This window comes from Nasonia vitripennis, chromosome 3, assembly GCF_009193385.2.
Source record: "Nasonia vitripennis strain AsymCx chromosome 3, Nvit_psr_1.1, whole genome shotgun sequence".
Taxonomy (NCBI): Eukaryota; Metazoa; Arthropoda; class Insecta; order Hymenoptera; family Pteromalidae; genus Nasonia; species Nasonia vitripennis.
The window spans coordinates 8,401,211-8,415,884 of NC_045759.1; the positions used below are offsets into that span (position 1 = coordinate 8,401,211).

The following is a 14,674-nucleotide window of genomic DNA, read 5'->3' on the forward strand; positions in this document are numbered from 1 at the left end:
ACTAAAATAGGAGATCTACCGTCTATATATATATAAAAACCATTCAATGATTTTAGAATGGTTATAGGTGTATTTTATATCGGTAAGCAAACCCAGTTTAACATCATCTTTAAGTTAAAAAATGTTTCCTTGTCGTACATGAACACATTAAAAGACTTTCTTTGTAAATGATTTCTGTTGTAAATCTCCTTAAAAATGCATACTGCAATAGCCTATTTAAGTAGAGTACATATTCAGACATTAAAAATTAAAATAAAGTATACAGTAATAGCAGATAAAAAATATTTCAATTAATAAAATCAATTCTATGTATACGAATTTATATTAAGCGATTGTTGCACCATACGTACAATGCGCATCGAAGGCCAGAATTAATAAATAAAAAAGCGCAGGCATTATGACGTGTACGTTTCATACAATATGCGTGATTAACCCTTTTTTCAAGGTTACAAGGTAAACGAGGCGTTCTAAGTGTTACTTACACAAAAGATCTTGCATGACATTAAGTTTTATGTTATTGTCTTCATCTACTTCGTATTTTTTATTTCTTTTGTTTTATTAATTACTATTGACATATATCTATTTATTATACAAAGGAGCCAAACCACTTTTCTAATTAGTGATTAATGATAATGTAAAAAAAAGATATCATTTGTCAGAACATGATTTTAAATCTTGAAACCAAAGATATTAAAAATTACTTTTTAAAACAGAGAACACTATTATTAATAGTTGTGGAAGGCAATATCCTTAATTACAAAGTTTACATGAACAATAAGAATATTTTACAAAGATCGTGACACTTTATAACATGCATAACATTTTACTACGCGGACAACACGTCAAACCACGACTTTCTTAAGCATGAATGCTTATATTTACAATGAAAAGGAAAAATATAATAACAAATTACGGAACCGAAACATTGCATTAAAAGTTGTTCACATGGAACCACTGAGTTGTTTCACATCCAAATCTGAGCATGGTAATTGATTTATATCAACAAATATTATAAATAGATCAACTATGACATGGCCTTCGATGTAGCATTGTATATTAAAAAACAAAAATCAAGATCTGACTTTTTTGAACTACGTAAAAGTTCGTATCTCGCTAAAAATTAAAGCTAAGGAAATATATATATATATATATATATATATATATATATATATATATATATATATATATGCTGTTTATGCACAAGGTGATTGTAAAAATGTATAAAAGACGCAACGTCGTACACATACAAAAAATATATAAAAACGTACGAAACAAGCTAACTGCCGCGAGTAGATTTGGGGGTATATTTCGTTCATGCTAAAATCGAAGGTCCGGAACGGACATCTTTTGAATGCCTGATAGTCTTGGGAAAAAAGAAACATTCAGATGTTGCTAGTCCTGTTTTCCCTTTTTTCAATCTTCATTTTTAGAATAGTATTTATAATAATATATATAATTATATATATATATATATATATATATATATATATATATATATATACATACATATATATGTATGTATACATTGTTCATTATCTTAGTATGTATATTAATCTCGTTTATGGTGGGATGGTGCTTTTATGTACAATGGTGAACTCCCGTGTTTTCGCGTCCGCTTCTTCTTTATTCTTATTCCGCATACTCATAGTGCGACAATATGACTAAACGCATTTCACAAGTAAATTTTCATTAACTAAGATTACTTCAAGGTCTTACACGAGCGGCCTTAATAATACAATTTTAATAAATACTATCAGTTTCTTATTATGTTGTACAAAATAAATGATATGGTAATCGTTCCTATTGTTTAATATATTTCATGGAATGTAATTTTTTTTTATTGCAGTTCATTGTGACATTTCAAAAGATATTCCAATCAATTTTTTTATTGCTTCTTAATATTACTTAGGTTGCGTTCAATCACATCATACCATAAAAGTCATAAAGTGTTAAATTCTTCAAGCTTATTGTCTTCAAAGACAAAAGTGATTTTTTTACAAAAACAAATCGTACATATACATATTGATCAATATTGCATCTTCGATCAAAATTTTCATTTTTTTTCTAATAGAGTAATCTGAAAATGTTTAGACGTTTAGCACATATCCAGAAAAAAGTGCATATAACATTTAACAGTATGTCAAGTCAGTGTGAAGGTAAAATTAAAATAAGTACATTCAACATTATGTACGACTTGGTATACCCATGCATGTATAACATTAACTGACAATTTTTCAAGACATATTTGAGTGTCTTTTCATGAAATAGAAATAAGTACATGTAAGTCCATATAACAGATAAAAGAAGTTTTTACAAACGAAATTAATCTTTAATTTCTTAAATTCAACTTCAAACTAATTTTTACATTAACTTTAATTACACATATTTACACATAAACATAATAAATATACTAGACTTTTTTCTGGATAGTTGTATAATACATTTCAAGCCAATAAAGGACTGATTCTTTATATATGGATAAAATTATCCAAAAGAATGTGAAATGACCTATGAACGAAGAAGCATTTATACTTTGTACATGTGACGGTGGACGACGAAAGCCACGGGACAACAACCATCCGTGATTTCAACATTCAGTGCCACTATCCGTTAAGATTCATTACTTATTCACACAAATTTGCGCGCACTCGCTTTCCGCTACTCAACTAAATAATCGAGCGGAACGCGATGGCGTCTAATTCTTTGCACAATCGCACGCAATTTCATTATTTCATCTTATTTTCGCCACACATTCCTAATGGCTCTTCACTTAACTGGCTAAAATTACAATGATTACTTACACACTAAAAATGATGTTACGTTAGGTATTGAGGGGGTTCTCTATCTTTAATAATGGGTATAGCATTTTTTCTTTTTGTTAATAATTGTCGATTTGGCAGTATGACATCGTGTTTCATTCATTGTCCACAAGTAAACTTGCGTATAACCTTTTTCTTTTATACTTCATGAGAAATTATACTTTTTTTTGAACGTCATTCAATTGGATGGTAACAGTATTTTTTTGGAATTACGTCATTTGTATTGGCGTTGACGATTACAATTGCGAGGGTAGTTTGACCGACGAAATGAGCCGGTGCCTTTGTAGCTCAAGACCAAGTTACTAAGGAAGGCACGCGATACCCATCATTTAGCGCAGGTCTGGTTCCACATACAGAAATTTCATTCTAAAATTAAATTCTCATTCAACAAGAAACGCTGAACAGATAAATTATAATTTTACATAACTTTCTCGAGATCATAAATGTTGACCCTGACTCGAGAATGCGTTACGTAAAAGAACAATATACTATTCTTGACTCATAATTTCAATCATTTAAATTTAGAAATAAAATTTCACTCAAGTGCTTAATTGCTTCTGGTATCGAACCCACTCTTGGGTTTTATAGCATAAAAACGATATGGTCGTTACGTAAAACTACGTTTCTAGAAGTCTACTTGTATAAGGTAGGAATGTTCGTAAAGGGGTCTCGAAAAAGGTACGTATAAATTCCAAAAAAATCTGTAAACTTTTTTTCACGTTTACTTTTTTCTGCTACGTTTGAGATATGTACTGGAATTGCAGAGAATTCATTGTCTTACTTAAACGCTAACTTGCTTCGATGCGCAAGGTTCGTACACGAGAGAACCTTAAACTTCGAGGATTTGCGCGATGTGCATATGAGTGAAACAGTAAGTAAAGCTCTTGTTTACATCGTCGAATTGGCGATAATTTCGCGCGCTATTATTACCGAAGGGATCGGTAAGACATCCCCTCTAACGTACTTTACACTAATGCATTATCCGCAAGGATATATTTGCAATGTTTTTCTATTTACCCTTTGCTTCAAAAACTGTTGGACTACTTTTGTTAACGATACGCAATTAAGACTCGTCGAATTCGCTCGCAGAGAAACCCGATGACGGTGGTGGACGATGGTAATGACGTCGGCGTAGCGGCGGAGACGACGACTCGTCGTACCACTAGACCTTGCGCACCTTGGCTGCCCGTTCGATCGTGTGGTCGCGACTCCTCGGGCGATCGTTGCGATCCCTGGCAGGTTCCCTCAGCTCGCGATTTTCTGGCTGTCAGTTGGCGTAGTGATCGAATGACCCCAAGTACTCCAAACTCGCGCGGTAGCAGAACTGGTATTGATCCTAAAATCAAAACATATTGATGTGTTTTGTAAAATTGAATATTTTCAATGTAGTGCGATATAAGTATGGTAATGGCCACTGACCTCGGTCTGAACCATAGCTGGACGCTGGGTGCGCAGTATTCTCACGGTCTGGAAAATGTCGACGACACCCTCGTACTGCATTCTCTCGAGAACGATGCTGAGCGTAATGAATACGCCAGTTCTGCCAACGCCAGCGCTACAGTGCACCGTAATCGGACCATCCTGGCCGAACTGCTCCTTCGTCTTGTGCACCTGACCAATAAAGTCGATGAATCCATCGACAGACTTGGGCACACCCTGCTCTGGCCAGTCGATGAACTGGAACTGTCGCACCGTGCGGCTTGAGCCGTCGCGCGCATCGGTCACCTTAAACTCGCGAAGTATGTACTGGGGCATGTTGTACTCGGCGATCGGATCGACGACGAAGCACTGGTAGCGAATCGTACGGTCAGACGGCCAGTAGAGGTGACACTTTTCGCGACCCATCTCCTTCAGCTTGGTCAGCATAACAACGATCGTCGAATTGTGCTCCCAAAGCATGCGCCAGAAGTCATCGGTCGTGTCGCTCAGCGGGCCTGAGAATATTGAATCATAAGATTCGAATTACAACTTCGCGGAAAGCTTACAAGTGTGTGTATTAAATCTGTACAAACCTTGAGTGGCAATGTAAGCACTTCGATACCGATAGCCATCGATGAGGCTCGCATTAATGTAATCCGAGCCCTCGATATTTCTTTGGGGCTGTAGGCATACCCTGGTACACTCGTAAGGCAAAATGTGGACTAGTCGATTTTTGTGCTTGTTACAGGGCAGATTTGCCGATATGAATCTCGTCGAGTCAGACTTGATGTTCGACAGCTTCTTGAACTCCAGCTCCATGCCGGTTATGTTGTCAATCTCTGGTTGCATGAGCTTCTGTATGTGCGAATGCAAGTTTCTGGCCGGAACCTCCGTGTTACCTACAGATCAGAAAAAAGCTTCTTTAAGTTTTCCGTTCTCGAGAATAAGCGGACGGTATAATATATGCTGAACGTACCACAGATAACGGCTTCCAGCAATGCGTCGTGAATGAAGATGTACTGGTCCTCGGTCTGAACCATGTAGTTGCGCTGTGCTCGCAAACACGTTACGTGGCCGTAGATGTCTATGGTCTTCTCGTGCTTGATGCGCTCGAGCATCGAGTCGATGACGATGAAGCAGCCAGTGCGGCCGACCCCGGCGCTACAGTGGACAATCAGAGGGCCGCTATCAGTCGGGTTAAGGGTACGCACACGGCGCAGGAATTGCAAGAATGGCGCCGGGTGCTCAGGCACTCCGTGATCCGGCCAGGCGGTGAACTGGAGCTGCTTGATCTCGCGACGTTCCGAGTAGCCGTGTCTACAGACCTGGGATAACGAAATTTTTATCGTTAATCTAAGAATAATTTATACATCGTATAAGTTTCGCAATAAGGTAAAACAAGGATAAATACCTGGAAGGTGCGGATGCAGTAAGTGGCGAGTTCCTGCACGTCACTTATCGTGATCTGCATCTGTCCGTAGGTCTCAGTGCCACGGGTCGGCCAGTACTGATCGCACTTGATGCGCGTCCTCTCCTCGAGCTTGGTCATCATGACAATCGTACTGGATCTGAGCTCCCAGCACATTCTCCAGAAATCGGCGAAGGTTTCCTGTAAAGGACCCTGTGTTGCTACGTATGCGTTCTGCTTTCTGTAGCCGTCGCAGTAGTTGGCGTTTATATAGTCCGAGCCGGGGATGCCATCGACCGTTTGGAGGATGACTCGCGAGTGATCGTAGGCTATAACGTTGGCGTAGCGGTTCTTCGAGGTGTTGACCTCCATGTTCGAGTGGTCCCAGGTGAACTGCTGACCAGGTTCGATCGATTCGTACTCCTGGCTGAACTTGAGATTGTCGTTTGCTTTCAGTCGCTCGATATGATTGCTCAGTTCGCTTATGGGAATCGGCGGGTGAGAGATCATGCCCGGGGTCTGGAAGTTGAGCCTGCGCATCTCCACGGGATCGGACGGAGCATGATTCGAGCTTATGTCGGCAGACATGAGCGGACGCGTGACCGCGGTCTGATCTGGCGCCTTGCACGGCTGTCTGCGTCTGCAAGTTCGATCATTGTATTAATTTCTTCTTAAGCTTAAATTGGGCTCTCGAAACTTGCAATTTGTACTTACTTTTTGATAACAAATAACAGGACCAAACAAACGCTGACCATCAGTGCTGCGATAATGGGGCCCACGACCCATACCATACCCGGCTCCTGGCCGCTAATATCGACCGATACTTCTGGATTACCGTCGATCGGCGCGTCGGGGTTTGGACGACGTGGTGGATCGCCTGGGGGAGGTTCCCTCATGTCCAGGGACAGGTATTCGGAGAACGGCGACGACGTATACAGATGCTAAACGAAATAGAGTACATTGAAATTAAATAGAGCCACGGGAAAATCTTTACCAGGAGTAAGAGTAATCGTGTTAATTACCTTTCTCGGAGTATCGACAATGGCCCTCACGAATATCCTGTACTTCTTATCCTTCTCCAGCTTTCTATTGATGTAGCCCTCGTAGCTTCCACCGTCACCGAGATGGAAGGTGTAGGGTATGTCCCTGTGGGGGAACTTGGCGGTGATATAAGGCTTATTTTCGTCGTCGTCCTTGGCGTTCTTCCCGACGATGAGATCCTCGGTGAATTCATCGGGATTCTTGTTCATGGTCTCGGTCGACTCGGGCACGACGATGAGGTAGTAGTGCGATATGGGTCCGTACTCCTCGGAGGCTTGTGGCAGGATAACCTGGATCTCCTCGCCCTTGACGACGCCGTAGAAGGCAGGTCCGACCATCGGCTTGGGCGCGGCCATCTGCGTGGTGACGGTGATCCGAGAAGGCGGTCGGTACTCGTTGTTTGGTGGAACCGCGCTAACGTTCACGTTGTATGTGGTGAACGGTTGCAGCTCTGTAATCTTGGCCTCGAGGATCTGGGCGTCGAGAAGAATGACCTTCTTCGGGATCACCTGAGTCTGGGTAATGCCCTGCGAGTCGACGAACTCCTTGACGGCGTCGAAGCTCACCTGGTAGTTGGCCGGGTTGAGACGGATGGGCGGCTTCCAACGGAGCATCATTGAGTGGGTCGAGACCTCAGGAGCTTGCAGCTCGAGGGGCACTTCCTCTGGCCAGACTTTCACTGTCGCCTTATCGCTCAGACGACCCAGGCTATTCTGGCCGTTGGCTGTGTTTTTGTAGCGAGCGGCCACCGCCACCGCGTACTGTGCATACTTCTCCAGATTCATGAGGTCCGCTGACTCGGTCAGCCCGACGCTCTTGTTCTTCCACTCATCGAGATCCTCAACGGCTGTCATCGTGTAGAAGATCTCGTAGCCGATTATCTTGCCGCGGTTCGGCACCGGCTCCCACCAAACCTGATCGATAAAGGCAACGTTATATTCGTATCCTCGTCTATTACATTTACTTTTATCAACATCATCGTTTCATGCATGTATAATTAAACACGATGAAAAAATGATGATGTCGATCATACCGTGCATGGCTCATCGTTATTTGAAGAATATTTACAAATTCAAGAGATATGCTACATAAGTTTTAATTAAATTCACGTTAAATCCATTTCACCTGACAAAATCATTTTATCAAATTTTCTCTCCCAAATGTGCAAATAACTCAATTAAAAGTTCTCGATACGAGTGGGTAAGCGAATGTTTCAGTGTAACAACGTTAATTTTCGAAGTGGGTCTGTCAAGAATTGTTAGAAAGATGGAATCCATTATACGATTCTCATCGATTCTAAATAGTTTTTATCTAATTTTATATAATTACAAAGAGAGAAAAAAACGGAATCTGATTAATAATAAATAAATACCTCGGCGCTGGAATCCGATGTAGCGATAGCTTTGACAGACATGGGCGCCCTGCCGATATCCTTGTCAGTGAGTATGGTAATCTTCTCAGAATACGGGCCGCCGCCGCGGGATGTGTAAGCCTTTACATGAAACACGTACTCGGTGTTCTCGTCGAGATTCGTGAAGACAGCTCGAGTCTTGGTGATGTTGCGCGTAACCTGTTCAACCAAGCGCCCAATAATGATATGACATTATACTACAACAAGTCGCCAGTAGAAACGATCGGGGTATAGTCGGACAACTGACCTCGCTAGTGTGGTCGCTCTTCTTGTGGAACTGCACGTTGTAGGAGACGATCTTTCCGTTTCTGAACTTCTGCTGCGGCGGGTCCCAGGTGACACAGACGGTATCGGGCGTCTGGAAGTGGAAGGACAGGTTCGTCGGCGGACCCGTAGGCGCACCCTCTTGAGAGAACCAGTTGCGCACCTGCTCCTGGCCGAAACCCACCTCGTTCTTGCCAGCCACTCGGAACTCGTAGTCCACCCCTCGTTCCTCTGTAATTCGAAAGCGTACGTTATTCGGATTGTTTTTTTTTTCGTTCCAAGAACAGAGAATTTACAGCCCAAGACGATATCGTACCAAGATCCTTGATCCTGTAGCTGTGGACGCTGTCGCCCTCGAGGAAGACCTCCTTGAGGGTCTGATTGATGATACCGTATCGTATCCTGTAGCCCAGGATCTGGCCGTAAGTCTGGGTAGGTCTCGTCCAGTCAAGCTGCATCTCGATCGGGTCTTCTCGGCTTATGGTTCTGCGGGAAGTTATCGAGTATCGGTACTAGTTTCATCAGGGGAAAATTCGATGGACAATGATGGAGACTTACTTGATGATCAACGAGGGTCTGCTGGGGACGCCACCGGGAGTTTTCACACTGACCGGGATCGAGCGTGCGCCGTCGCCTTTACGAGTCAGAGCAGCCACTTGGACGTCGTAGCGAGTGTCCGGCTGCAAGCCGCTTATGTTTACGTGCAGCACGTCTTCCTCGAGACTTATGCTTCGTATCGGGTCGTTCAACTGGTTCTTTGTCTGCGTGATGTGGGGTAATAATTTACATTCGAATCTTAAATATAAAGCTTCCCTGGTAGAAATGTTAACGGTTAATAAGCTAAGTTTTAAGACACTTAGCTAAGTTGTGGTTAACGATTTAACTAAATAAGCGTTTAACCGTTATAAATGCATAGATATGACGCATTAACTCACGATAAAACGAAACTTTTGCTTGAAATTTGTCAAATGACTGTTACAATCCAAAAATTGTAGAAAAATACATTACAATCGTAAAAAATCCAAATATTCGTAATAAGACATATATATGTTTCAATGCCAAAAAAAGGGAAAAACAATTTTTAACTTAATAATAATACTGATGTGGTATTATAGATACGCATCACTAAAATATTAGCAATATTTTAATTATTTTTTTTACATTAAAATTTGATAAAACTGGCCAATTAAATTTAACTTTTTAACGAATTTCAACCGTTAATTTTCTACCAGGGGTCTTTCAATAGAATTACCGTGACGCAATTTGCTTCGATCTATTCGATGACAAAATAATTCTCGGTTTATTTGAGATGCGCTTCGTTACGGAACAGTTAGAAAAGTCAAGCTTAAATCAATCGAAGCATATCGATCGTCGGCGTCGTTTGATCCTCTCAGACGTATTACAAAAATAATACGGCGGCCAGATTTATAAAACAGCGAAAAGAAGAAGAAAAAAAGTCGGACAATACGCACCTCCTCGCTAACCTCCTGCACGTGAACGTGATAGCCTCGAATGATGCCATTGCGCTCTTTGGATTTCGGTGGCTCCCACTCCACGTATATCGCCGTCGCGTTAATCGGCGTAGCCTTCACGTTCTGAGGATCACCCGGTACTGCAACGCACGTTTGAAAGACACGTCAGTCTTGCCATATGGCCCCAGGTCCCAAGCGAGCTTTTGCTACGTGCCCCAAGCTCAACTAAGCTCATCTTCGCAACCATCCCGCAACCCCCCTCCCCCTACCCCGTCCCTCGCGTATACAGTCATACGTGAAATCGCACGTTCGCTCGCTATACGCAGCGCAGTCACGCAATATTAAACTTATATGTTACGTGTAAATAAAATTACGTATAATAATAATAATGATAATAATAATAGTAAATAAAAGTATAATATAAGAAAAAGTACTTTAGCGTTAATTTTATATCTCTGGCGGGATACGTAAGAATAATGCTGAAAATAAAATAAAATTAAAAATCAATAGTGGGTAGAAGAACATTTGTTCCTTTTGATTTTATATTTGGGCATTTTTCTCGGTCTTTGTCGATGGACGGCTTCCAAGTGTTTTTCTACCACATTTTCAACGATAAATAAAATTATCAACCAAAGCGCAAAGCAATGTCTTAAAAACTAAAGATATAATTCCAGAATTCAAATCTACATGTTAGTAGTTGTACGTTAGTAAAACGAAGGAAAAAAAGTATAATCAGAAAGAAAGGAAAGAAAGCAAAGAAAACCCGCATGTAACAGCAATCACATACACACAAAAGAATAAATTTTCAAAGTATAACATCATCTCGTCACACGCGAATTCGCCCCGATTTACGCACGCGAGATTATATGAATTAAGACGACGACGTATAGCACGCGTAATACTTTTCCATTTGAATACCAATAATATTGACTTTATCGTTATAATACACCATGATAATTATATATGCACAATGATAAAACTCCGCGAACGTTATATACATGTATACGTATAATTATGTAAACATCAGCGTAGCCGCTGCATTTCGCGATAATGGTTTCAATTTATTGGAGAGTCCATGATTAATTGAATAATAATTATTTATTATCATCCCATTATGAATTGAACGAAATTCCTGTCGAAATAGTCGTCGAATAAGTAATTACTGAGAGACAGAGGTAACGAGGGTCATTCTCTTTATGCGCATCAGCCCTGTATAATGTGTATTGTACCATTTAATGATTAATTTTGCATTACATTGGCTTTGTTTGCGGCTTCGACCTGAATTTATTGATTTTGCCCACGACAATCTCGTGATTTACCCGAATTTAATAAGAGTGTGTTTTGAGCTAAGTAATAATATTCATCGAATTTTGTACGCTGTGTGTCAGTCGGGAAGGCAAATGTTTAACGTCGAAATCAAAAGTATACAACTGATGATGCTACGCCAAATCATTATATATTGCAGTTTGTGCTTGCGAAAGCTGTAAGTGCTGTTTACTCGTTAAACTGGTTCAAGCGTTTTACACAGAAGCTATACATATAGTATGTTTCAATTTTACACAAGAGTTTCGTTCATCGGTCATGTACATAATTTATACAAAAATTTACAAAATCCATGATATTGTTACATTCTCTTCATCATGGACTGTCCACTTGAAATGTACGCAGTCACTGCATCAGCAGTGAGGATGTTTCGCATATGGACAAAAAACGGAATGAAGAGTCCCAAATAACATCTACGGGAATTATCGTTTAAAAAATCATTAAAAAAATGTAAAACTCTACAGCAAAACAGAAAAGCAAGAATGTTGTATTTCAGGTTCAAAGCAAATTACGAAACTACTTGTTCAGAAATGGCCAGCACTAAACAAATGGAATCGATCGTTTGCACAGTCATGTGTAATTAGAAAATACGCATAAATTATATATCTAATCGTTTATTGCTGCTCATTTCCGCACATCTACGACATGTACGCGGAATTTGCACGCGCAGGTAAAAAAAAATTCCTCGTGGACTCTCGCGAGCATAGGTATCAATCGCGCATTGATCGGGCGTATGCGTACGAAAAAAGGTATTCTTTACTGGCTGATAAAAATAACTCTATAAACAAGTAAAAAACTGCGGATTCGCAAAAAAGCTTCGTTAAGTGCACGAGGTCGAAATTAATTGTTCAGCTTTGGTAGTGCCAATGCAAAAATAAAACCTGTACATGATTTGTATTTATTCTAAAGTATATCATCATCAACTCAGATTTCAAAAATTCAAAAAAGTATATCGAAAAAAAAGAAAAATATCTAAAAAAATATCGTCTCATAAAAAAAGTATTCGCACTGGTAGTCAAAAAATGTGACATTCAAAAATTAGGATAAAAAATCAAAAAATCCACAGAGACGAACAGAGACGAAAAAAAATCTTTGATGCAAACTCTAAAGAAATTCAGAGTTTTGTAGGTGAATACTCACTTTCAACAGCTGGCCCGGCAAAAGTCACCAAAAAATTTGGAAAAAAAACAAAATATTTTTCGTCAAAAAATTTGTTCAAAAGTCTTGCACGCATTATTGTGTGTGTTATAAAAAATTGTCATTTTTTTCGAGAATAAATAATCTTTCTTAGATGTTTCTTTTCTGTATTATTGATTATGGTGTGGCCTTTTTTTTTGTTACTTTGAATTTTATACAGGATTATAGTCTGGCATCTACTGTATTATCTGGCTGGCCATTACAATTACATGGATAATAATATGTATACTGTTTCTTTGAATATCGATTTGTACAAAAACTGACCCTCTAATCTCTCTTTTTATTATTTAAGTATATGTGGATAAATTTACGTTTTGTGTCTTAAACGCCTCGTCAAGACTCATTTTCGCCGTACCTGCATTCGCTCGCGCACTCATATATACACGCACAAACAAAATATTACGTTGAAAATATGTGTGTGTGTGTATATATATATATATATATATATATATATATATATATATATAGTGATATAGAAAAAATGATGGAAAAAACTCCCTTTCACGCTCGCATTCACACGTGCAGACGAAAATCTCGCCGAGATGGACGAAAGAAAAAGTATATTGTATTATGATATAGTTTCAATCAAATATAATAGTAATAATTACAATTATATGAGAAAAAAAAATCGCTTGGTCCTCGGTTGCTTGCGGTCGCAGTGAGGCGGGAGACGTGAGAATATCATTTTTTTTTAATATTTTGGCATGCGCAATCATCTACTCCAAGTATGAAAATATAACTAAAGGCTCATGTCCACCTGTCTCGCATGGCCAAGGTATGACTTTAATGATTTGTCCTTTTTAACGATTACAAAAGTTATTATGTAAAATCGAAAGTTGCATATACTCATAAAGATAAAAAGATAAAGATAAAAAATTTCGAATTCGCGTGACTCATCGAGCCTTAGCAATACGAGACATTCTATATTGAATGATTTACAGGAAGGAAACTCAAGAAACAAAGTATGGTATAGAAGAAATGGCTGGGAATAAACAAAGTGGGATATATCTATTCGAAAGGGCCACTTATGGGGGGACTCGCATCATTTCTGTGAGAAACTCGCGCTTGTGATGCTCCGAAAAAATTCATTTTCCGCTCATCGGAGAAAAATGCCAGCGTCAAAAATGTACACCACAGTAATCGATCGTGATGAAAAAATTTCGTGTGTATATAGCCACGCATGTACTGCGTGAAAAAATATCGGAAAAATCTCGTTTCGCTCACTCTCGCACAGTCGCAATCGCGATTGGTCGTTACTTTATTTCTGTTTCTTTCCTTTGTCGCAGCTCTCGACTGGTACGAAGGCACGTGTGCACTACTCAAAAAATGTGGCGATACCTGTTCCTCGTATGCGCAGGACAAAAATATTCGTCGCCGCTGTATTTACGCAAAAAGGGGAACGTTCACTCTACGTAATATGTACAGCTTCAAGATTTCGTTTGATCTCGTTTAAAGGCCGCGCAACGTACGGTTTCGCGCATTTCAGCTTCGCTGTACTTGCTTTGCTCGCAGCTGTATAATTACCATGTTTATGTTGTATTCATGCAATAAAATAATACAAAAATAAAAGACGTATTAAAAAATTATACAATTGTTATACTTTATACATTACCGCGAAAGTCTTCATGAAGTGATCAACGAATCGTAGAGAAGAAGAGTGCACTGAAAAGGAGTTTTTGGAAAAGCAACGAATTTCCATTTTACAATACCAATCGGGAATCAAATCACAGATTACAGTTAAAAAAATATTGCCTGAAACAGCAAATACGAACACAAGCGAGAAATTGGTCGTCTCTTGCAAACTGCCTCCCTTCCAGTGTTCTCTCGTTGTAAACACCAACTCTCAAACCCACAGCTGTTGCGCGATACGATTTTTTTTTCATTCCACGTACAATCGATGATTGACACGGTCAATCGCGTTACACATTGGTATTGGTATTCAAATGAGAACGAGCTCTTCGATTGATCTTTTGGCTCGTGTTCCTCGTGTAGTATTCTGTCTTCCCTCCTATTTTCCTGACTCCAGAAAATTGTACGCATAACGCAGTTTATTAAACTGTACATGCTCCCCTTCTCGTGCACGCGAATTATCTTCTAAATGAAATAGCTCGAAAAAGCTTTTTCCCCAACAGAATTATCCAACCGACGACGAGTCCGAAATAATAATAACATCCCTAGCATTAAAAAATCCCCGATGGTCGAGAGGCACACACACATACACACACGTCCCAAACCACTTTGCTCCATCGTCCCGTGTGTACAAAGTTTTCCCAGGAACGCATTCACTCGTCCTAGCTTTTTTCACGGCGCAGTCACGCAC

At 39.7% G+C, this 14,674-nt stretch overlaps 1 protein-coding gene across 12 annotated transcripts in view; it reads right to left on the minus strand.

Moving 5' to 3' along the window:
* Positions 1-1,603: 1,603 nt before the first annotated feature.
* LOC100121249 (tyrosine-protein phosphatase Lar) overlaps positions 1,604-14,674 on the minus strand; it is a 321,079-nt gene continuing 308,008 nt past the window's right edge. For 8 of the 12 annotated variants that reach the window (XM_032598644.1, XM_032598643.1, XM_032598647.1 and 5 more), the window contains 13 exons: positions 12,298-12,306; positions 9,835-9,974; positions 8,921-9,123; positions 8,679-8,848; positions 8,346-8,593; positions 8,060-8,257; positions 6,669-7,601; positions 6,361-6,587; positions 5,650-6,286; positions 5,215-5,563; positions 4,832-5,137; positions 4,239-4,753; positions 1,604-4,155 (listed from right to left, as the gene is read on the minus strand). In XM_032598644.1, coding sequence (XP_032454535.1) covers positions 4,087-4,155; positions 4,239-4,753; positions 4,832-5,137; positions 5,215-5,563; positions 5,650-6,286; positions 6,361-6,587; positions 6,669-7,601; positions 8,060-8,257; positions 8,346-8,593; positions 8,679-8,848; positions 8,921-9,123; positions 9,835-9,974; positions 12,298-12,306 — 4,004 coding nt within the window. In that variant the 3' untranslated portion in view covers positions 1,604-4,086. The remainder of the gene's footprint in view (positions 4,156-4,238; positions 4,754-4,831; positions 5,138-5,214; positions 5,564-5,649; positions 6,287-6,360; positions 6,588-6,668; positions 7,602-8,059; positions 8,258-8,345; positions 8,594-8,678; positions 8,849-8,920; positions 9,124-9,834; positions 9,975-12,297; positions 12,307-14,674) is intronic. The other 4 variants (XM_032598649.1, XM_032598645.1, XM_032598648.1 and 1 more) reach the window with 1 other exon arrangement.